This window comes from Scomber japonicus, chromosome 21 (genome assembly GCF_027409825.1).
Source record: "Scomber japonicus isolate fScoJap1 chromosome 21, fScoJap1.pri, whole genome shotgun sequence".
NCBI classification, from domain to species: Eukaryota; Metazoa; Chordata; class Actinopteri; order Scombriformes; family Scombridae; genus Scomber; species Scomber japonicus.
This window is the reverse complement of record NC_070598.1, coordinates 19,279,858-19,302,740: the sequence shown is the minus strand read 5'-3', so window position 1 is coordinate 19,302,740 and position 22,883 is coordinate 19,279,858. Positions and strand designations below refer to the sequence as shown.

The 22,883-nt window shown below is 37.6% G+C and overlaps 1 protein-coding gene across 1 annotated transcript; it reads right to left on the bottom strand.

Moving 5' to 3' along the window:
* Positions 1 to 1,395: 1,395 nt before the first annotated feature.
* On the bottom strand, positions 1,396 to 11,413 carry LOC128382358 (agouti-related protein-like). The gene is made up of 3 exons (XM_053342355.1): positions 11,281 to 11,413; positions 2,030 to 2,106; positions 1,396 to 1,665 (listed from the first exon to the last, which is right to left on the bottom strand). Exons 1-3 carry the CDS (start codon positions 11,411 to 11,413, stop codon positions 1,396 to 1,398), a joined length of 480 nt encoding a protein of 159 aa, XP_053198330.1.
* Between the last annotated feature and the right edge of the window lie 11,470 nt (positions 11,414 to 22,883).

The window sequence follows — 22,883 nt, the reverse complement described above, 5'->3', positions numbered from 1 at the left end:
TTCTTTGCTTGCTACATACTTCATAATTCTGATCTTCTGATCTGAGCTTGTGAAATAAGAAATTAACTTCAGGCAGTATTACTGACATTATGCTAATGGGTACAATACCATTAAAATAAAAAAACACTGCTGTTGATGCACTCAGAATACAATGACTGCACAAGAAATAAACAGCGATGTCTAATATATACTGTCATCTTCACTCACACATCAAATACTATGTCTTATGAATGGATAAGGCTTAACACTTAAAGAGGAATGTATATCCAAATGCATTGTTATACCACACATAGCAGCAGCTTGTGTGTGAAATGCTCATTTATTTTTGTGCATTTGTAGCATTTGGCATAAAAAATACAGTAGCAGTAAAAAGTTTGGACACACTTTCCCATTTTCTTTACGTGTCCAAAATTTTGACTACTGTATGTGTGAGAGCAAAGACAACTGTCTCAACAAAATGACTTCTAACTTATCTGTGAGGATGACCAACAGTCTCTCTTTTAATGAACAAAGAAGGAAGGAACGTATAAATTCATGTATAAGACAAAAATTACTTATATATGTCATACTTTTACATGGCTTATGGACTTAAAAATAAAATTTAAAAAATAGCAATATAACAAAGTCTGTACAGATGATGTCTGTTTTTGGATTTATGATGTGAGAGATTAATATCAATTCAACAAAAAAATAGAAGACTTTATGTACTCACATAACACTGATGCAATGCAAAGGTTTAAAAGGTGAAATACAAAAACAATGTAAACAAAATCGAGAATAACAACAAGAGTAATGATAATCTTCTATCTATAAATGACAGGAACATCTGTCTGTCTGTCTGTTATTCGCATATCTCTTGAACCGTTCATCTGATTGATTTCAAACATGACAGGTGTCTTGCTACGGGCACGAGTAACTGCAGTTTGACGTTCTTTGGATAAGAAATGTCAAATATATAGATAAATATGTGGGTAAAAGAAGCACACATTTGCTGTTGCCGCTCTAGCTGCTGGCCACTCCCCCTCTCACACAGCACACTGAGCACAGCGCAGGACCAGAGTTAGAGAGGCTATAAGACAGCAGAGCGTTGGCAGCTAAAATGTGAAATACACTTCAAACCTCGAAAAAATGGATGAAACTGGAAACACTTTGAATAGTCCAGGCTACACTGTAGTACTAGTACTGATAATGTAAGTATTGTTCAATGGAATTCACTTAAGTGTTATTGATGGTGGATTATTTGTCCAAGCAGCTGCCTTCCACAAGAGGTATACACGTTATTCAGCATTTGCTGACTAAAGAGGTTGACTTTGTGAGATGATGCCTATTGTCCACTTCATACAATGAATTACTAGCACACAGCTGTGGCCGCGTGGGTCTCTGTGCACCTCTGTTTCATGAACGTGCACGTTTAGGTTTTCTTTTGGCTTTCAGTTTCGGTGCACTGGTATCCTTTATGTTTCCTTCTTGTAATTGTGGGCTTGTCTTCCGGCAGAAGCAGATGCTATTGAAGAAGCGGCAGTGACATGAGACACACGGATCACAGCAGCCGGACTGGGGCATACAGCTTTGTGAAAGCTCAGAGCACTTGGGCAAAGTAGGGTGTGGTGTCACTTTAGTGGGTGGAGAGGGTTTTTTTGGAGCTACTGGAACCACTTTTGGCTTCTGGATTGGGAGAGAGGACAGAAAAAGAAAGAGAGGGGTAACCTGTGTAAGAGGCATCAAACTCAACTTTACAGCATTAACATTGCATCACGTTCTTTTCTTTTGGCTTTGTTTATTGAGAGCTACAAACATGCCACCTCCTTTATGGTTCCAAAAGGGTTAAACACATATAGGACATGATAATTACTGTGTTGTTTTGAATAACAATGTCCCAAAAGTCCAAAACCAAGAATGAAAAGAATGAAGATTTTTGAGCTGTGATGTATCACATATGGTATGTAGCTTATGTAGCAGAACCTTTTGACTATTTTTCAATAAACTCTTCATTTAAGTAATATAATAATGATCATAAATTCCAGCTTACCACCACACGAATCCTCTGTCGTTCATATTGTCCTCTCCTCGCGAACAGTGTCCTGCGTTTGCCTTGGTTCGCAGACCCTGTTGAGACAGCATAAAAAGTATGTATTTAGATGAAAATGTGGATCCAGAGATTGCTTTGTGTCTAACCTAAGGTCACTATTAGCCCATGTTTGTGCCTCTCATGCATTACCAAATACATTTAAGCCACAGTGTTGAGCATCCAAGCGTATAAAAACCTTTGAAAAAATCCACCAGATGACTGTTTAACACTTACTGTTGTCATAAGAGTCATAATGTTCAAACCATTTGGATGTTTGCTGTGTGATAAAAGAGATTTTTAACCTGGTTCCTAATGTTTTCCTATCCATTGAGCATATAAATTAATATAACATGACACCAACATGAACAATTAGAAATTATAAAATGCTTACAGTTTGAGCATGTTGTAGATTTGGCAACTGGAAAATGGGTTAAAAATATTTTATTGTGCAATGGGTAGGGGATATTTTTTCATCCAGATGTTTAGAGGAGTCTTTGGGGGACCGTGGGAATACCTTCAGAGAAGGCTGTAAATAAAAATGACATTTTGGATTTTTTTAAGATCACCTGAGTTCTTAGAAAAACAGATGCCTAGCTCTGTGACTCAAATGCAACGGTAAAATATGAGAGGCACAAACTAAAGCTGTCAAGCACCACATGCCATATACTATTGCTGGGGTACATTAAGAGTGGTTACAAGATACTTTTCTGTGATATGTATACAAGTAAAACTAAGTAAATGAAGACTGATGAATGAAAAAGTGTGTCCAAACCTTTGACTGGTACTATAAATAAAGAACTTTTGCTCAAATGTGTTTTCAGATTGATATATGCTGATATATGTTACCAGCTGTGCTGTGCTATGTGTAGCAGAGGGCCTCTTGTTTTCACATCATGTTGTGCCAATCAAACATGAGAACTGCCTGACATTTTAGCTCTTCCCTAAAATACCCTTTAAACGGAAATGTTTTGGTGCTACTTTGATTACTCTGACTGTAATCCTATAAACTCATACTTCAGCAAACAGTGCTATTATATAGCTATTGATCTGAACAGCCATAAAACTGTCTAATTAAAAATATATACTACGCCTTGGACACTTGTAAACCTGACAGTCAGTGATAAATCATTGAGTGAGACCCCCATGCTACAGGCTATATATTCCAGTCCTTGTTATGTTTAAGTTTATTTCATAGCATATTTCATATTTTAACATTTAAACAAGGACATAAAGAATAAGAAAGACATCGAAATAAAACAAAATCATTTACACTATATTAAAATAACAGAATGTTAAGATCCATTAAAAATAAGAGAATGAAACGTGAAAATACATTAAAAATAATGTGAGAATATGTGCTACTAAAGTCCAATAAGTAATAATGAATAAATAAATAAATTACAGCCTAGTTTTCTAAAGGTAACTTTTACTTGGCTGTTAAAGGTGCTCAGTGTTTTATAGTGTGTGGTACTGTGAGAGCTGCAGCAGGGTATTGGAGGACCTCAGGGCATGGATTGGGACACATGGTTTTGGTAGCTTTGCAATATAGGGTGGGCCTAAGCCATTTGGCCCTTTGTAAACCACTAAAGGCAATAAAAGTAACCAGGAGCCAGTGTAGAGTTGCTAAAATTGGTGTAATGTTCTCACTCTTTCTGATAAGAGCCTGTCAACGTTCTGTTGTTTTGTTTCGCCTCCTCTCCTGGACATTTGGCAGTGTGTCGGAGCATCTGGAAAGGAGCCGCTGAGAATGGATTCACCAGTTACAGAACTGTTTTCCTTCCTGAGTGTGCAGAGCCACACGGACACAGGCTGAGACCTTTACAACCCTCCTGATTCCCCACCCAGCTGGCTCATCAGCAAGCAGGAAGCTGCTAGGCGGCAGATTAGATCATGCAGTGGTTGATCTCATTGGAGATACACACACATCTCCCACCCAATGCATTAACGCTATAATGCCAGACATGAAAGTGATCACAACAAAAAAATGTAGAAAAATGTAGAATTTGCAACCAACGCTGCTTCTTATATAGACTTGCCAACAAGACAACAGAAAGTGATGATTGCTGAGCCATTTTCCCGCTGTTAATATCAAACAGATTAAGGATTCTGACCGGCATGGTAAATAAACATAAGCAATAAATATAACAATTATCAGCATGCCAATAGGTTGTTGTACATGTAGACATATGTTTTCAAACATTTTGTAGGCTATTTTTAAAGTACATAAAGTAGTGTTCATAATTACACTGTGTCTTCCCAGAAACTAAATTCTATGATTAGGCCTATTGATCACCATTATCATAGTGCATTTCCCTTTGATCAACCAATCACACATTTTAAAAGACTTACCTAACCACCACACCTCATGGCGAAGGTAAATGTTTCTGTTCCTTCCTTTCTCAGAGTTGCTCTGAGTATTTTCCTAAATCACTCCTAAGCTGGAACTCCTTGCTAGAAATGTTCGGGCTGAGTTAGGAGCTCTCTGAGAATATTCTCTGAATGTTTGTGAATATGGCCCCAGATCACTCACGACTACATGACTGATCCCTCTTTAAAAAAAGAGAAAAGAGTTAAAAATGTTCCCAGTCACGATCCATTTTGAGTTCTGTGTAAAGAGTTCCACATGTTGATCCCCCGAACAGAAAAGGCCGTGTGTCCGAGTGAGGGTTTACAAAAGGGCAACTTTCATCTCCCCGTAGACGCACCTCGTGTTACTGAACCAGCAACCCTGAGAAGTACCACCAAGTCACAGAGGACCTGAGGAGCCTGGAGCCAGATATTTATAGATGATTTTAAAATTAACAAATATAATAAAATGATCAAAAACTGTTTGTGATCAAGAAGTAACACAATAAATATGATAAGATCATACAGTGTATAAAACTATTTGCAGTATGATATAGTAAACAGAATAAATGTACCCTAAAAATAAATTATAATTCAAATATCACAGCCCTAACCAAAGTCTCAGTAATAATATAGAGACTCCATGCATGACATAAAATATTACGAATTTGAAACCACATTTCTTGGTTATATCTGTTCCTGCTCATGGTCTGGACTCACATACACACCCCCATATGATATGACAATAACACTGTTCTGTCATGTTTTTGTAACTTCATCCAAGTTGCCATGCAGTCCATATGTTCAGCATTGTTGCCTACAAAGCCTGGGTTAATGATACAGTGAATGCAGTAGATCTCTCTTGTGCTTAACTTAACTGCTGATCAAGCAGATTTCAAAGGCAGCAGCTTGACTTTAACTTCAGCTTTACATTTCACACTTATGTAACTATAAATGATGGTGGGAGGTATTCTCAGCCATCAAAACACATGTGCTCTTCTGCTTTCTCACTCACTGTCTATGTTCCTCCTGTTAATACAAAGACCAAAAAAGCCTTGACAAACTGCTACTTTTGACAAGGAGGTGTATTTTATTTAATTGGATCAAACCCACCTACTGTGACCCTAAGAGATTTTCAATACACTTAAAAAAATAAAATAAAAAAAAATGCTGTGCTAATGGTCAACGATCATTTCTTTTTTTAAAAAGTGAGGTAACCACAATATTTCATGCATACTTAAAAGGGGTCACCACACTTTGGAAGGTGTTTACAATCCATATATCCAACATTGACTAAAAGTTATAGAATCTGGTGCTTGATGAGCTGCAGACCAAATTTAAACTCTGCATATATTTTCTCCCTGCTTCCCCCCCCCCCCCATATTTAATTAATTTTATTGTATTCATTTCTCCTCTGTCTGTATGGTTAACATGTGTTGGTTAGATGTTTGGGTCAAGTTAATCTTCCTTTTGTTGTATTCTTGCACCTTGTGTTGTCAATTCCTTTTCAATAAATCATACTATTCAATAAAACTTCAATATCTTGAAGTCAGGCTCTAATATGGTAACTAACCCAAAGGAAATAAACAGCATGTTTAAAACATTTTATGAGGTACTGTATGAGGTACTGTAAAATGAAATTTGGTCCCACTCTTTGTAAATTGGTTAAGATGTTATACAGATGCCCAATGGCTCAAATTCAAACAAATACTACAGATACTTCTAAAATGACCCTCATACACTCTACAAGACAAGGCTGCTCTCGCCCTTGTTATTCGCGCTGGCAATAGAACTGATCCCATCCTTCAATTAAGGGGAAGCATATTGGGGAGACCACTCATAAAATGTCATTATATGCAGATGATGTCTTAATTTACTTAACAGAACCTGGGTCATCAATACCTGCATTATTAGAAACATTAATGGAATACAGCACTATTTCTAGATATAAGATAAATCTAAATAAAAGTGCTGTCATGCCATTGAACACAGCGGGGAATAAAATATCAAGATGTAATATATCTTTTCAATGGAGCGCCGAGAAATGAACATATCTGGGCCGTCAGATTCCCAATGAACGTTTGAAAGCTTTCTCTGTGAACTATTTACCCTTATTAAAGAAAACTGAAGCAGAGCTTAATAGGTGGATGAACCTTCCCTTGTCTTTGATGAGACAAATCAATTGTGTCAACCACTGCAATACCTAAACACTTTTTTAAACAGCTGCATTCAATGGTGTCTAGATTCACATGGAAGGCCAAAACTCCCCAAATAAAGTTAAACGTTCTTCGGGGAACACCTCAGGAAGGGGGACTGAAACTTCCCGGTTTTAAACTATTATTACTGGGCAGCACAATGTCGGGCAGTTTGGGCATGGAAAGCAAATTTACAGCAACCCCCCTCTTGGCTACAGATGGAGCAGCATGATATTAATTCTATGCATTTTTCATCAATTCCATATGTTCCCTCACTCAAATAACTCCAAACGCTGACAGCAAACCCATTCATAAAACACACCTTTAAAATATGGTCTGACTTACATAAAAAGACCCGAAGTAGTCAACCCTTATATAGCCTAAGAGTCATTTGAAGATCTTATGGCTAAATACAGCCTCAACAAATTCCTGCAACTGAGGCATTATATTCAAACAGAACAGGGAGGTAGATTTCTACCGGTCCTAAAACAGCCCTTAGATAATATATTGAGTAGCAACAATTAAATCAAGGGGTTTATATCTCACATGTACACTGGTATTAACAGTCTGTTAGAAAAAGAGGGGCTTAAGGCTAGGGTAAAATGGGAGGCTGATTATCTCACAACTTTGATGATGCTGACTGGACCGAATTATGCGAAAAAGCCCAGTACTTCTCCTATGATAGTAGACACATATTAACCCAATACAATCTGATACACATAATCTAACTCACCCCGGAAAGGCTACATAACATAAACCAGTCAATCTCTCAATACTGACCAAAATGTAAATCTGAAGTCAGCACTCTCATCCATATGTTCTGGTCATGTTCACAACCGTCCAACTACTGGGACACAATACTTAGAACCTTATCCAAGATAACTAAAATAAATATTATATATAATAAGAATAGCTTTGATAATAGCCAATAAATGCATAGCTCTTAAATGGAAGAATGAACATTCACCTCCACCCTCTCTTTGACTTAGTGAACTAATCTCTTGTATCCCCAGTGAGAAAATAATGTACAATCTAAAACAAAGGCTGGCCAAATTCGAGGGAATATGGGGAAATGTGACTGGGCATCTGAACACAGCAGACATAGAAGACTGAAGAGTCATAGCAAAACCACACATAGTTGCTGACTAGAGGAATCTAATTATCATTTTTATTTCTTTATTTCTTTAAATTATATTTTTATTATTTTATTTTTCTTCCTTTCCCTCTCAACCAATGTATCTATGCATTTTTAATTTATTTAATTTTTCATCTTATTTTTATGTCAGTGTATATTTTTCATGTTTTGATGAGCCTGATTTACTTGAATAAATGTCGAAATATATTTTTATAAACACGTATACCAGTAATGGGAAAAGGGGAGGGAGCGGGAGGGGGCTTGGGGTAACAGATTGTGCTCATACTGTTGTACTACCCAAATATTTGTAACATGAAAAACCTCAATAAACACAACGTACAAAACTAAAAAACTTGGCTGATACAGAGAATATACTACAATAACAATTAGAGTCTCATGTTTAATTTGTGAAAAGAGATGTTGGAGTAACATATAATTGGCCTTTGTTTTTTTTTACAGTCACATCATAATCTTGTTCTTGTTAACACTTGTTGCTGTTGGCATTTACAAGAATTAAAACAAATCAGTTGCTGGCAGTTAGGTTTATGTCAATGAGTATTCCAGCCTGTGGCAAAAAATAGTCTTGAATTGATCAAACAATGTCAGTAAGCATGAACAACAGGTATGGTATTATGTGTTTCCAATATTGCATGATCATTCCGTCATATTTAAAAGAGGTATGAAGCCCTAAGCACAGAATCAAAAACAGCACCTTTCCTACTTTCATGTGACCAACACAATTACGCATGATGTCTCATGGAAAAAAAACAACAAAACAACCTTACTGACTGTCAAGCCAAATTTGACCCAGATGCGTATGTGCAACTACAAGTATCACGAATGAAGAAGTAAGAAATTCCAAAATGTACAAATATACTAGATTCCTGGCAAAAAAGGGAATATTTTTTGCACGTACTGCTGACAGGTGCCAAAATAAGAATAACACTGAACTAACCCAAGAAGGACCCTCCGTTCCATGACAGGTGGCTATCAAGAATTAAAGGGGCTGTTGGGTGGGCAGACAAGTAAAAAGGCCTGAAAGGGTGACAGACAGACTGAATAATGAGTGCAGCAGCAGCCAACCATTTTCAGCTTTTGTGAATCTAATTTCACCATAAAGCTCTCCAGTTTTCTGTCATTTACCTCTTTGTCCACTAGAGGTCCTCAATGAAATCTTAAAAGGAGCAGATATAAAGCATACATCACATGCTGCGCATATGTGGTTGTATTTTTATGGTTTGCAGCAGCTGTAGTGCATATTGTGTGGCTTTGTCTTGTTTTTAATGGAAAATATTAATAAGACCTGAACTGCTGGTCCCATATTTCATATTTTACTGCGAAATATAACTTAATTCATAATACACAAATCTGAGACTGCATGATTTCACTGAACACTAAACACAGACTAAATTGAAATTGGCTGCATCATTTTATGGTGGACATAAACCACTACTGAGACCCTGCTGCAGTACCAACCTACAGAGCTTCTTTTGAAGGGGTTATGAGATCTCTGCAGATAAGCGGTGGCTGCAACCACACTGTCTGCTCAGGCAGCAAACACACAGACTGACAAGATAATGAATGTGCTCACAAGTTGCCAATTTTAGACAGGTGGCTAAGGGGCCTGGGGGCTTCGATGCAGGATTAAGTACTATTATACAGTACATACAGCAGCATTCAAAAGCTCACTTGAATGAGAAAGTGTCTACAAAAGTGTCTTTCAGGTTGATATATGCTGTGTTATATGATTCCAACTGTACTGTGCTATGGAGAGGGGAGGACCCACATCATGTTGTGCCAATCAAACATGGGAGCAACCTGATATTTAGGGCTGTCCTGAACCACTGTGACAACCCTGACTGCCAGCGCATCCATCGACAGAGGTTTATGGTTTGTGACATCTCATAGGTGCTTTATTCTGTCATTCTATTTTTTGTATCAATTTGTTTCTAATGAATTCATATAATTGTTTCTTGTCTCTGTTTTAATTAGTGTTTCAGTGATCAATCAGTGAAAAGCACCCAATTCTGCCTATGCAGTTTTAATAGATGGAACCATAATTCTAAATATTTATAGAATCCATGTTTGACATGGGTCCTAATTTAAGATATCACACACTGTTAGGGATAGGATCATTTCGAAGGAGACAGTCACAGACTTTCTCAGGTGCTCTGTCAACAGCTGTGAACTTTCTTTTTTACAAAATATGCAAATTTAACTGTAACTTCCCCTCCTTTGGGGTCCCCAGGGACGGCAGTCTATAGTCCCTTTGTGTTAAATATGTTGGTGGGATGGGAGTTAACCTGGACAGCATTAAAACTGTCATTAAAAAAGATATATCACAGTCAATACTCAAATTATAACTGCTTGTAAACCTGACCCTCAGTGATAAATCACTGAGTGAGACCCCCATGCTCCAACTTAAGTATTCCAGTTATGCCTCTGCAGTTCTTTGTCCAAATTCACAGTACAGCACACAGTATGTCATATGTATTATTTTACACCTTACACGTGCTAATTTTTGCCAATCAGCCGCTGCAGCATTACACAGTCTATACAGGGTAATGACCCGAGGTGAGGTTAAGAGTTATGACTTGTCAGAGGTTAGCAACAGATCTCCTTACAGTCTGTGAGGTGCCACTTAAGGTGATGATTTTCTACTGCCTTGCATGGGTATTAATGAAAAACTACAAAGACATATACTCAACTGTTTTAGGAGACAAACAAACATGCAAGTACAAATATAGGCAGCTTTAGGACTGGATGACAATTCATTATCTTGTATCATAGCTTCACATTGTGCCAGATCACATATTTTATCTCCCATATAACTCATATCTCATTTCTTGTCTCATATAATTCTCATCTCTGTCACTGCATAAAATCTTAAAGATGAGCCTATAATCACTTCCCTGCTACTTCACCACAAGTCAAACCTCAGGCATGTAACCTACAGTGCAATACAGAAACCTATTTTCCTTTTATATATTTTTGGCAAATCACATTTTTGAGAGCAAGACATTTGAAAAATATCCAATGTTTCATATTTGAACTTGAAAACTTGCAGCCAACTCAATTCACAAATGATTTAAAATACTTAAGCATCACATAAACAACAACAAGTTTCATTTATAGCAGATAAGTGTTAATTAAGTTAAATTAGCATGGTCACAAATAATATGTATTCTATTATAATATGGACAAATATACAGTATAAGTAGACACATTAGTATTCATTGTAACATACTGATTTATCATTCATATTGTGTAGAAATATATAGGAATCTGTATTGTCTTATTTAATATCACAATGATATGATAAATATAGTCTGGCTGTTCCACAGTGAGTTAGAAAGGCTAATTGTGACCTTTGTCAGCCTATATTACATCTCTATTGCAATTTACTGAAGATTATATATTTCATTATTGATATTAGTAGTAGTAGATATTCATCACTAAAAAATAGTGATGAATTAATGAGCTACACCAAACAGTAGAAAAGTCTGTCCATTAAGAGAACAGAGCAGCCAGCTCACCTGTCCTCTCCGGGGTCTGGGCCCTGCCGACGGACAGAGAACTGCAGCCTGTTTCCTGATCATTGCAGGTGGAGAGTCCAGCACTGACAAAGGCCAAATGCAGAATGGACAAAAACAAGACTACCAGCTTCATCCTGACTATGACCAGTTACCTTTCCTCCAATGCTACAAGGGCCCCAGGAGAAGAAAAATAAACAAATAAACTAAACTAAACTAAACTAAAAGCAAGCAGTAACCTCTACTGTATGTCCAACTTGTTATTTTGATGTCTTGTTGCCTGTCTCTGCTCCTCACTCCTCTCGGACTCTAACTTATTTGAGAGGCAGGCTTTCACATGCACAGTACACGCCCCTCTCTTGTCTTCAGGCCTCTCAGCAGTATAAACACCACTGACATACATGGTTTTAGTTCTCACACTTGTTAACACTGACAGATAATTTATGACAACAAAACCACATTTTCATTCCATTTTTCCATCCTATAACACAGCATTTATTACACGTTTTATTTTGTAATGATAACATAATAAAATATAAAGTAGAATTAAAATGGCTTCAAACTTACAAGTGTATTTATTCCTGGTTTATTCCACATCATAAATGTTTCATAAATCATGGACTAGATTACTCATGAATATATGTCCCATGCCTTTTTAAAAAATGACTTCAGTTTGAGTTAAAAATGTTCCTGAGAGGTACCACCAGATCACAGAGAACCTGAGGAGCCTGGCTTTTAGTAGACATTTATAGATGAGTTTAACATTAACAAATTTAATAAAATGATCAAAAATTGGTGTGATCTTAGTGGCTTTGGTCTGTTTTAATTCTTTAATTATAAATCATCACAAGAGGATTGATTGTTGTTGATGCTGCTTGTGATCAAGAAGTAACACAATAACCTCTGTGTGAAAAGATCATATAGTTCATAAAGTGATTTGAAAATAGATTATAATTCAAATGTCACAGGTCTAACCAAAGTCTCAGTATAATATTATTGTGACTGCATGCATAAAAATAATAAATAATGTGATCATACTTATGTTGGAGTCACAAAAATATTATGAAAAAGAATATTATGATGATCTTTCACCAGGAAAGTCTAAATACATATTTGAAAGCACATTTCTTGGTTATCTCTGTCCCTGCTCATCGTCTGGACTCACATACACACCCCCATACAATGTAACAATAACATTGCTCATGTTTTTGTAACTTCATCCAGATTGCCATGCAGTTCATATGTTCAGCATTGTTGCCTACAAAGCTTGGGTAAATGATACAGTGAATGCAATAGAGCTTTATTGTGCTTAGCTTAACTGCTGATCTGCTGATCAAGCAGATTTCAAAGGCAGCAGCTTGACTTTAACTTCAGCTTTACATTTCACACTTATGTAACTATAAATGATGGTGGGAGGTATTCTCAGCCATCAAAACACATGTGCTCTTCTGCTTTCTCACTGACTGTCTATGTTCCTCCTGTTAATACAAAGAGAGAGAGGATGTCTGGTTGGCATTCGTTTTTTGCAGCCACATCATAACCTTGTGTCGAATCATTTGTTGATTCGATTCATCAGCTGTTGGTTTTCTGAATTGCTGTCTTCCTGCTCTACATCTCTCATCACCTACAGCAGATAACTTTGGGAATTTCAGGAAAACTGGCATTTCCAAGAATTATATTTATTTGTATATTTCTTTACTGCTTCAGTGGGTTTCTCACCAGATACATCCTTCAAAAGGGAGTATCACACATCTTGCAGGCTGTTGCAAAACATTATCTCTGCATACATAGTAATTATAGTTAAGGTCCTCCACCTGAAAAAATCATCACTGCCATCATATCCAGTAGATTGCCACCGCAGGATTGTAGGCAGGCAATCTGCTGCTCCTAGAAGGTTCAAATGGAAGGGAATCAGGAGATGGATGATTCCAACACTGCACTGCCAAAGCACTGGAAAAACATCCTCTAATGGGAACAAAACACATTTATTTTGGATTTCTCTCCCAGCAAGTCACTTGCATCCCATAGAAGTCATGGGAAGATGGTGCTCTGCTCTCATGCCAAGTTTGACATGACAAAGCTTGCTGCATGTTCTCATGAAGAAGCACACACATGTTTCTGCATGTTTTCTGCATAGGTATCAGTTTCAGATATGTTGGGACTCATTAAGTGACTAACAAGCTCATGGTTCCATGCACTGAAAGGATGTGACAATGTCAGTATTTGCTGGAAGAGGAAAGAAAACTGCATGGTCCACTTGGAAGGCTTTCCCTCAAGTGACCGAGGCCTTTTTGAGCTTATGCAGCTGCAAAGTGATGTGAGTAAGTGCTGACAAGTGACATCATGGAGGTGAGCAAAGTAATTAATAGCTCTTCACTCAGAATTCCAGAGCTCTGGAGAACATCACTCACAACTACTACTTTAAAGTTTTTAGCTGTTCTGTGCAATCTATGTGTAATAAGCGCATACCGCATACATATCTATATACTGACTTTATGCCTGCAAAAACTTAAAATAAGAAATTTGACACCCTGGAATTTGCTCTGCATGATCCCAGAAGGTCAAATTTGAAATGCCTCCATATCTAAAATAAACTTCATGGTAACACTGTAGAAAATGTCATACTTTAGTCATGCTCTCCATATATGAGTTTATCTGCTCTAATTAGATTACAGAGGCAAACAAAGCCTGTTTGTATAATTATTCATGATCCCCGGGAACATCTTTGTTGGAGAGATAGGGGGGGGGGGGGGGGATTCAATTCCTTGGTTAAAGTCTGGACACTGAGCTATCCGGATAGATTACATTTAAAGTGAAGAGTCTGTAGCTTTAGTAGCTCCCCTGAGAGAGTTGTGAGTATTTCAGAAAGCCCACTTCGACCATCAGCTCCTGGTGTCTCTCCCACATGGGACATATTTCAGGGTAAAAGATAAACAACACAATTAAAGCAGACATATGACAGCAGGAAAAACGGCAAAGGGCATGACACTGCTCTGACTTGAAATCTGCCACTAAACATTTAAAATCCTCCTTAAAAAAACAAGGTGATACATCCTCAGTGATATAAATCTTAATTTTAAAAGGATGACAGCGGCAGACGATAACAAAACATTATATTTACAATACCTCTACTGAAGATTTTAAATATATATTTAAATACATAAATGTGAATATTTCTTGTATATATTAAATCGTTTAAATGACCAATCCTCCTCAGGAGCAGGGTTTAGGCCTTACATGTTACTCAAATGAATATATAATATATTATATTCTTTCTATTGCAGCCTAGTCTAGATGACCATACTGCTGGGTTGAGTTTAGATATTTCAGAAAACAACAGTTTTAACTCTGCTCCCATGTAAAATAACCATTCTGGATAGCAGAGACATGCACAGACATTTTTAAGGGGCACTGGAGCTAGTTTACCTTCTGTCATGGTAGGTTAAAGCGTTAAGTCTTTAGCCCTGTTAATGCTTTTTTGGTGTGTGTGTGTGTGTGTGTGTGTGTGTGTGTGTGTGTGTGTGTGTGTGTGTGTGTGTGTGTGTGTGTGTGTGTGTGTGCGCGCGCATGCACATAGGGGATAGGGGGAGGGAGTTTTTGGCTGAGCTGAAGGCCCAGCTCTTTTAGTCACAGTTGGCCACTAAGATAATAACAATAATCAGTATAAAGATGGTGGTAGTCACAAAAAAAATTGCTGTAAAATAATAATAAAAGTACATATATTTTAATTTTACCCAGAGGGGCACTTCAAAAGGAACGCTATGTAAGCACATCCCTGCTGATAGATGTTTTTTTCCCCCCACCTGTCTCACCATTGGCGTAGGGATCATTTATGAGGACACTGCTGTGAAAAGTTGGAAAATATTACAACTATCAGTTCTTTTTCTTTTTTTAATGTTCATACCGCATATTGATGCTGTAAAAGAATTTATGGAGGATATGAAGTGGAAAAGGCAGGAGAAAAATAACACAGCAGGCTTTAAATCATAACGCAGAGGGCTGGCCAATGAGGGTTTTTGTTACTTATCTACTTATCAGTGTTACACATTGGCTGCAATCCGATGTTGAGGATATCCCAGTCGCCAGGATGAAATTGCACCAATTGTGGTAGCAACAGTCCAGACAAGACTAGGTTTACCAGGTTCACCCTTCATATTGACCTTTCCTTCCCAAACACAGACAGACAGAACAATTTATTGCACCCTTTTGCAAATTCCTCATCGTCAACATTAATGACCCGTCACTTGCGGCAAAACACATGCCATCAATCAACTGGAAAGGTTCACAAACATTCGACTCTATTTGTTTGTTCCACCATCTGGCCTTATCTAATCCTTTAGTTACTTTTATATTAACAACAAATTGACCATATAGTTATGAAAGTGGTTAAATAATACTAAATCATTACATCTAAAACAAGACAAAATCAAACATAAAATTCTCTGAAGCCTGAACTTATTGTGCCTATCATTAATACTTTAAGCATTACCAGTATTGAAACAAAGCAAATGAACCTAAAATATAATAAAGAAACAACATCATAAAATTGTCATTTCTTAGTGTTGGTCAAATATTTTGTATCTTTCATAATGTTTTGGAGCATTTTCTTAAATTTACACATATTACTACATTCTTTTAGTTCATTCTTAAAATGAGTCCATAATTTGACCCCTTTAGCTTTCATGCATTTATTTTTCCTTTTATTTTAAATATATTTGTCCTGACCCTGTTTCCCTTAAATGGAAACCTGCTCGCCCTCATTTCTTTTACTATACAACTCAGATATGGATATATTTAAAGAGGTTTGAGGTACTCTCATTTATGTGGTGTTTGCAAATAGAAGACAAGAGTGAAGGCTGATCACTTTGAGAAATTGTTACCTGTTAGTAGAGAAAGATTTCAATCTATCATTGTCTGGCATCATAGATCCTGCATGCTTCTGTTACAGGTTGTTGTCAAGACAGTGAGAATACAACACACAGGAAACACATGACATAAGATTCAAAACATTACCTGATATTGTTGTACTGTTCTCACTATGTACGCTTTACTTTACTTGATATTGGTATCAGGAATACAAAGTTTGACTTGAAAATGAAAAAAAAGGTACTTTAATCAAGCAGATTGAAATCCAGATATACATGAGGGACTTTAGTGGACTTGATTATTGTGAGTTTTCAGTTCAGATGGTAATCAGGGACATTCTATGGCAGTGGTAGGCAAATAGCAGCTTATAATACAACGGGCTCATAATTTTTCACTTTCATGGTTTACATCAAAACTTTTGTTCTTCACAAATTTACTGCCATTAGACAGTACATCTGCTATTACATCTGTAGACTTGTAGTGCAACACAGAAGAAATTTGTATTGATATAAGTTGCTGTTGTTCCTGACGTATTTATGGGAAAATGACATTTGCTGTTGAAAATAGTCTTAAAAGAAAAAGTTTCATTATATCCTTAATTAATTAAAAGAGATGAAAAAACTAAATATTGGAAAAATAAAAAAAATACTTTAATGTAGGAATGCGAAAGTAATTAAATATAACAGGGGGCAGCCCCTACATTTTGTTCTTTGGTAAAGAGCACTCATAGCATAACAGAGGACATACTTGGCTGACAGTCAAGGTCAAGCATGTTGAAGGATGTGGCAGTTTGACCCTGTTTTCACCAAATACCCTGTAAAAGATGTTTTTTCTCAACATGGTGACTTGTGAGCTGGTGTCCACAAGGCAAGGGAGAGTCTCCCTTACCATTCTCACATTCAGAACTGGACACTCACCAACCAAATCTTCTTGGCAGGGCTTGTAACTGGATGTAGTTTTTCCTTGTCCCACTGTTGTGAGTGGGGCTTTGTAGTTTAATATGAAAAACTTACTTTTTTTGGTGTTGTACTCATTCATTTGGGTCTCTGCTGCTCCTTCTAACAAGCACACTGTGAAATAAGACAGCCCAGTCAGTTTTTTTGTGAGCTACCCATGTTAGAAAACATGTCATTTAACAAGCCATTCAGATGATGACACTCTTAGATCATTTCAATGATCCCACTCATCCTATCTGAGTATCTCCCCACCCACCAGGTACGGCTACCTTTTGGAGATCTGTCATTTTTCTCTCACAAGCACCAGCCTTGTAAACCCAGTGTAAACATAAAAGCTAAAAACATGAACTGCTCTGTCTGTTGGCTGCACTGAAACACTGGCAGTCTTTTTTGTAGATAACCAAAGTGCCAACACTCAAGGTGAGGAAATGGATAAAATAGCAAGGTATTTAATTAGAAGCCTAAAGAAAGGAAATGCTGGCCCGGAGGAACTGGGTCTGGAGCTTGGGCTGGAAGTTGGAGAAGGGGCTAAGACTTGAAACTTGAACCTGGGTTTGAGATTTGGGCTGGATACCAGGAAGATCAGGTCTGATGAGATGAGACAAAGGTCTGGGCTCAGGAGCTGTCACCAGAACAAACAGGACTGTCGGGAAACAGTAGACAAGATTGGGCCAGGGGAAAACAGGCAATGACAGGAAAACTGGTAATGCATGACAAATGGCTCAAAGCGTAAACTGACTGGTGCAGAAGCTCAAATCTGGGAAAGTGGAATTAGCTGGTATAAGTATTTGTTGAGGTCTTCATTACTTAGATGAGGTGCAGCTGGTGTGGCTCTGCTCTGACTCAAGCAGACTCAAACACACACACGGAGAAACAGAAAGATGGCCAATTGGAGAGTGGCAGAATCATGAAATAACCTCTCTAACTGAAAAAAACATTACTTTGCAACTTTTTACCTTTGGTTACATTGTTCCAAGAAGGTCAAGAAGGAAAGAACAAAAGCGTTTTCATTAATGAGGGGGAACATTTGTAGCAGAATTTCAAAAATAATACAAGTTGAAACATCATTATCTGAAAGAACATGAGATATATCACCAAAATGTTTAAATCATTTAAGAATAAAACCTTATTCCTTTTCAACCATACATCCAATGTTGTTCACTCCAACATCCTGCTGCTGCAGTGGGCGAGTTTATCCCTGCTGACACCGTTTCCATCATGCACTGACGTCAAATACAAGAGCCTGGTCAGGATAACTTTCAGCTTCTCACACAAGTACTGAGTTTATATACACAGCACTTTTTTTTATCATCATAGCAGCTGCTCAGAGGCTTTGGAGGTTAATAACAAACTTGTACATGAACAACAGATTCCCTTGCTTAGGGGAATTAGCTGGCCACCCAAGGAAAGTTTTATGAAATTATCCACCCAGTAAGTGTTTGAGGTATTTGTTTCTGAAACTATCCAGGGGTCCAGGGCAGTCTCCTTGTTTTTGGGTTTGGGTGAATGCTGCCCCAAATCTGCAGCAAACTCCAAACTCACAAACTCACAAACTCACAATACACCACTCACAAATTATGAGTGGTGTATTGTGGTAAAAGTAGAGGGAAATGTTAATATTTTCTGCAGATCTTACGATGTTGTTTATTAGCTCCCTGTTCGTGGCTGCAAACGAAATCACGTCTGGCTTTTCGGTGCGTGAATGTGCCACATGTGCCAACGAAAACCTCTGAGAAACAACTCTGCTCTCAGATTTTCCACCTGTCATGTTTCATTGAGGGAAACATGCACAATGACAGAGGTGAGTAAAGCACATAACCAAAGAATTGACACTGCCCTGGAGGTATACACAGAAGTCATAAGACAACAATGTACAGAACATGCATAAAAGGTACATTCCACCAATTAATGCTGTCAATTAAATCAAGGGGCCTCCTTTAAAAGGTTGAGAAGTATTTTTTTTCTCTTTCCTCCCTGTCAGTGCATCTGTAAACTCTCCACACAGCATTGGATTTTTGAGTTGCGCAACTTAATGGAGGACACGCCATCTGTGTCAAGTTTCTCAGACATGATTGTATGTATGTGAGCAGTTGTAAATTGGAAATACAAGAACCCCCCTTTGATGAATTCAACATTTTTACAGTCACATAGTAAACACGTGGGAGTCACTCCTGTCTCAGCTTGACTGACTTCAACACAATGTGTTCAAAACAGGCCGTACTTACAATTTGGCAAAAAGTCAAAGTCACAGCAAGGTCTGTGAAAAACAAATACCGTAGGGGTTAAGATGTCAACCACGGACCACAGCTTCCCCAGTTTGAATTCTCTCTGCACTACTGTTACCTAATAAAATGTTCTAATAAATGTCCCAAAAACTAATTTACAAGCTACTGCTCATTCAAAGGTCTTGTGCAGTAAAAGTGAACAGCCCTTTAAAGTTGCCCCCCACTCAACACTCATGTTTTTCTTCTTGTTCCTAAAGTTGAATGTTTGAATGTCACTCTGCAGTTTGTTTTTTTACCTTGATCAGCTGAATGTGGTTCCTCAGTTCTCTTTGACAATCTGATTTCAAGGGAGCGGACCTATGAGCATGATCGCTACTAGTAGTGAAACTTAAACCTTCTAGTGCACAGACACTGAGAAATGAAACAGTGAACAGGAGAAATCTTGTATCCAGCAGTTAACTTCTGAAGTGAAATATAAATTCTGGGATTTTTCATGAGGGAGAGGGATTAGATGCTGTTTTAAGTATTTTAATGTGGCAATTATACTTTCATGTGAAAAAACCTTATCAGACACACTTTATTGTGCAGAGCAGAGCATTTTTAATGTCTTAAATCATGTCATCTTTAAGTTTGAGCATATAAACAATAAAACAATGTTAAGAATGGATGAAATGTGTTCAGTACCAAAAATTCAAAATCTTTTAAGGAAGTTGTGTGTGTTTCTTACAATGTTGGCTTCTTTTTCAACCAAGGAGTAAAATGCAAAAATAGTAACTATAACACAGTTATACAAGCTGCATTAAAAACGCTTAATTGTTCCTTGGCCCCTGACCAAATTTCATCAAAACCAACAGACAACAAACAGGGTCTTTAAGAAGATAATGACTGTCTGCTTTCTTGATGGTCCTTCATACTGCCCAGAGGTAAATAATTACTAAAAAACATCTGCATGGAAAACCCTATGAAAAGCTAGATATGTTGTAAAAGCTGAGCCGGAAAGAAAAGGATGCCATTGGGTATTTACAGCTTTGAAATGATGCACATCGTTCCCTCGTTAAGGAAACTGCTGCACTATTAAATCTGTATCTTTGGTGGAGTCACAACTGAGGAGATTCTAAAAAGTGTAAAGAAAGGAGATGGTTTTTTTCCCTCATGGTAAGAATTTATTACATTTTGAAAGCATCACACATTAAAAACAGGTCATACTGTAACTGTAAGCCCACATCTCAGCAGATTCATCACCATTTATTTCTTCCCTTGAGCAGAAACTACTACTGATCTAACTCCATGAGACTTCAAATGTGCGCTAAAAGGAAGCATACGTGTGTATTCAGTACATCATTCCACGTTTTATTGTATGTGAATTAAATATTTCTTTCTGATAAATATCTCTGCTATAGCATGTGTTACAGTATCTACAGCACTTATTCCAGATCAGGTGTATTCAGTGAGCTATCCCTTTAAATCCAGGATATTAATAGTGATACCAAATGCATTTTTATAGAAATCTTTTATAGTGCAACTATAAGTGTAAATGTGAGCTAAGACAAAGCTATTACAAAAACATTTTCAGTTCGGTCTATTTCAAGCAACAGCATAAACATACAATATGAGTGTCATTTAAAACATTATTTCCATTATGGTGTAACAGTTTCATGTCCTACACAAACCTAGAAAGCCACTGAAACACATCAAAAGACAAAGTGAAAGTGAAGGATGTTTAAGGCACTTAGAATTATGCATGAAAGGGGGATTTACAGAAGAAAAAAAAAAGACAAAAACAACAAACAAAAATTCCATTTACATAAATCACATTTTAACACGTCAGTTCCAGTCGAAGTCGAGACAGATTCAGTGATTGAAAAGGCACGTTTCTCTGTCTTGTACAAGTGAAATAATAAAATCGTATCCAAGCAAACATGTGTTGCCATTCATCCATAAAGTGCTTTGCGTGACCTTTTTCCAGGCCTGGGATTTGAAAACGATTCAATATAAGCTGCAGGTACACACTTTTATTACTCGTTATCAAAGAGTGACAAATAACAACTTGTCAGCACACATGGAAAGAAAAAAAAAACCTCCGCCTCTGGAGGATTATTTGGGTCTTAAAATATGGCTTTTGGGGGTGGTGGGGGGGTGTGTGATGTGTTGACCTGGTAACAGTTGTCATGCTGATGCTGGGCCAACAAGGCTGAAAAAGTGTTTACAGGTTGCTCACATCACAGTTTTTTTTCCTGAAATCCCAGTACTGTGGTTTTGCATCTTATTTCAATGAATCTGGACTGTATCATTAAAAAAAACACAGGAGACAGGTTCTGCTAAAAAAAATATTCTCAGTTGGCTCCATCATCTCTTAGGTCATAACCTCTGGATTTCTTTCAGGTGAATACACTATTATATGTCATTTAATTTAGAGGGGACCTCCATCTGCGTTCTTTCACTGAAACTGACGTTCATCTCCAAATTAACGAATTAGTAACGCTTTGAGTTTGTTGATGGGCTATTTCACCCAAATCACAAAAATATTTTCTCATTTAACCTCTGGGGTTATGTAGTCTTACAGATTGTTTTAGTTTTCATTTTCAGAGGACAATTGGTTTAACACCAGGCATCAGTATCATTAGGAACTATTCCCCCAGTAGAAGACAGTTCCAGTGAACAACTGCCAAAAATGAGGTCTGTGGATTATCTGTTGAGTTGTACATGAAACCAAAACTATCTTCCTGGCTGCATGACAATAGTAGGGAAAAGTAGAAAAATGTATCTTTTTGTAAAATGAAGTGAACTGACCCTTTAATTATACCCACATGCGACTACGTTATTAGACTATACAAGTCCAGGCCTGGTCTACACTCTATTAACAGGCAATGCGCCAGAAGAGGACTTGTGTTGTGAATAATTATGCGCTTAACTAATCATAATAATAAAGGCCCACAAAAGCAAATCATCAGGGTATTGTAAGAAAGCATGTGTGTGTGTGTGTGTGTGTAAGAAACAGTGGAATGTGACAGGAAAACTGACATGATTAGTGCGCACATTGGCCGCTACATTCCTTAAAAAGCAACAGTGGGCCGCATGTCCACGGCTTTCTGTTGGTACAGTATGTGACAGATATTTTTTACTGTCTTTTGCAGCAGTTGGTTTACCACAAATCACGCACAGCACTGCAGACATGAAGGAATGTAGGCTTTGAAAGAAAAAACACACAAAGAAGCTTCTTGAGACGGGCGAGCTGGCAATGCCCTTAACGGCAGTCAGCGGCGTTAGAAAGCGGTGATGTGGAAGTACCTGCGCACAGAAAGAGAGCGATATTCTGTCATACCTACCTGGTTACCAATGCTAATCCTGAGTCAGATTATTGTCTTATTTCTATAGCCACATCGGGGGTAGTTGCTTCTCGATTTTTTTGTAGATTGTCAATAATGTGTAAGTCATCAAACCACCCAGCGGTGTGAGTCTTCAAGTTATCTTTTTCTTTTCCTTTTTTTTTGGTCAGGAAGCCAAACTTTGGCTTTGGTGCCGCGGGATCACGCTGATCCAATCTGGCGGCCACGGTAGG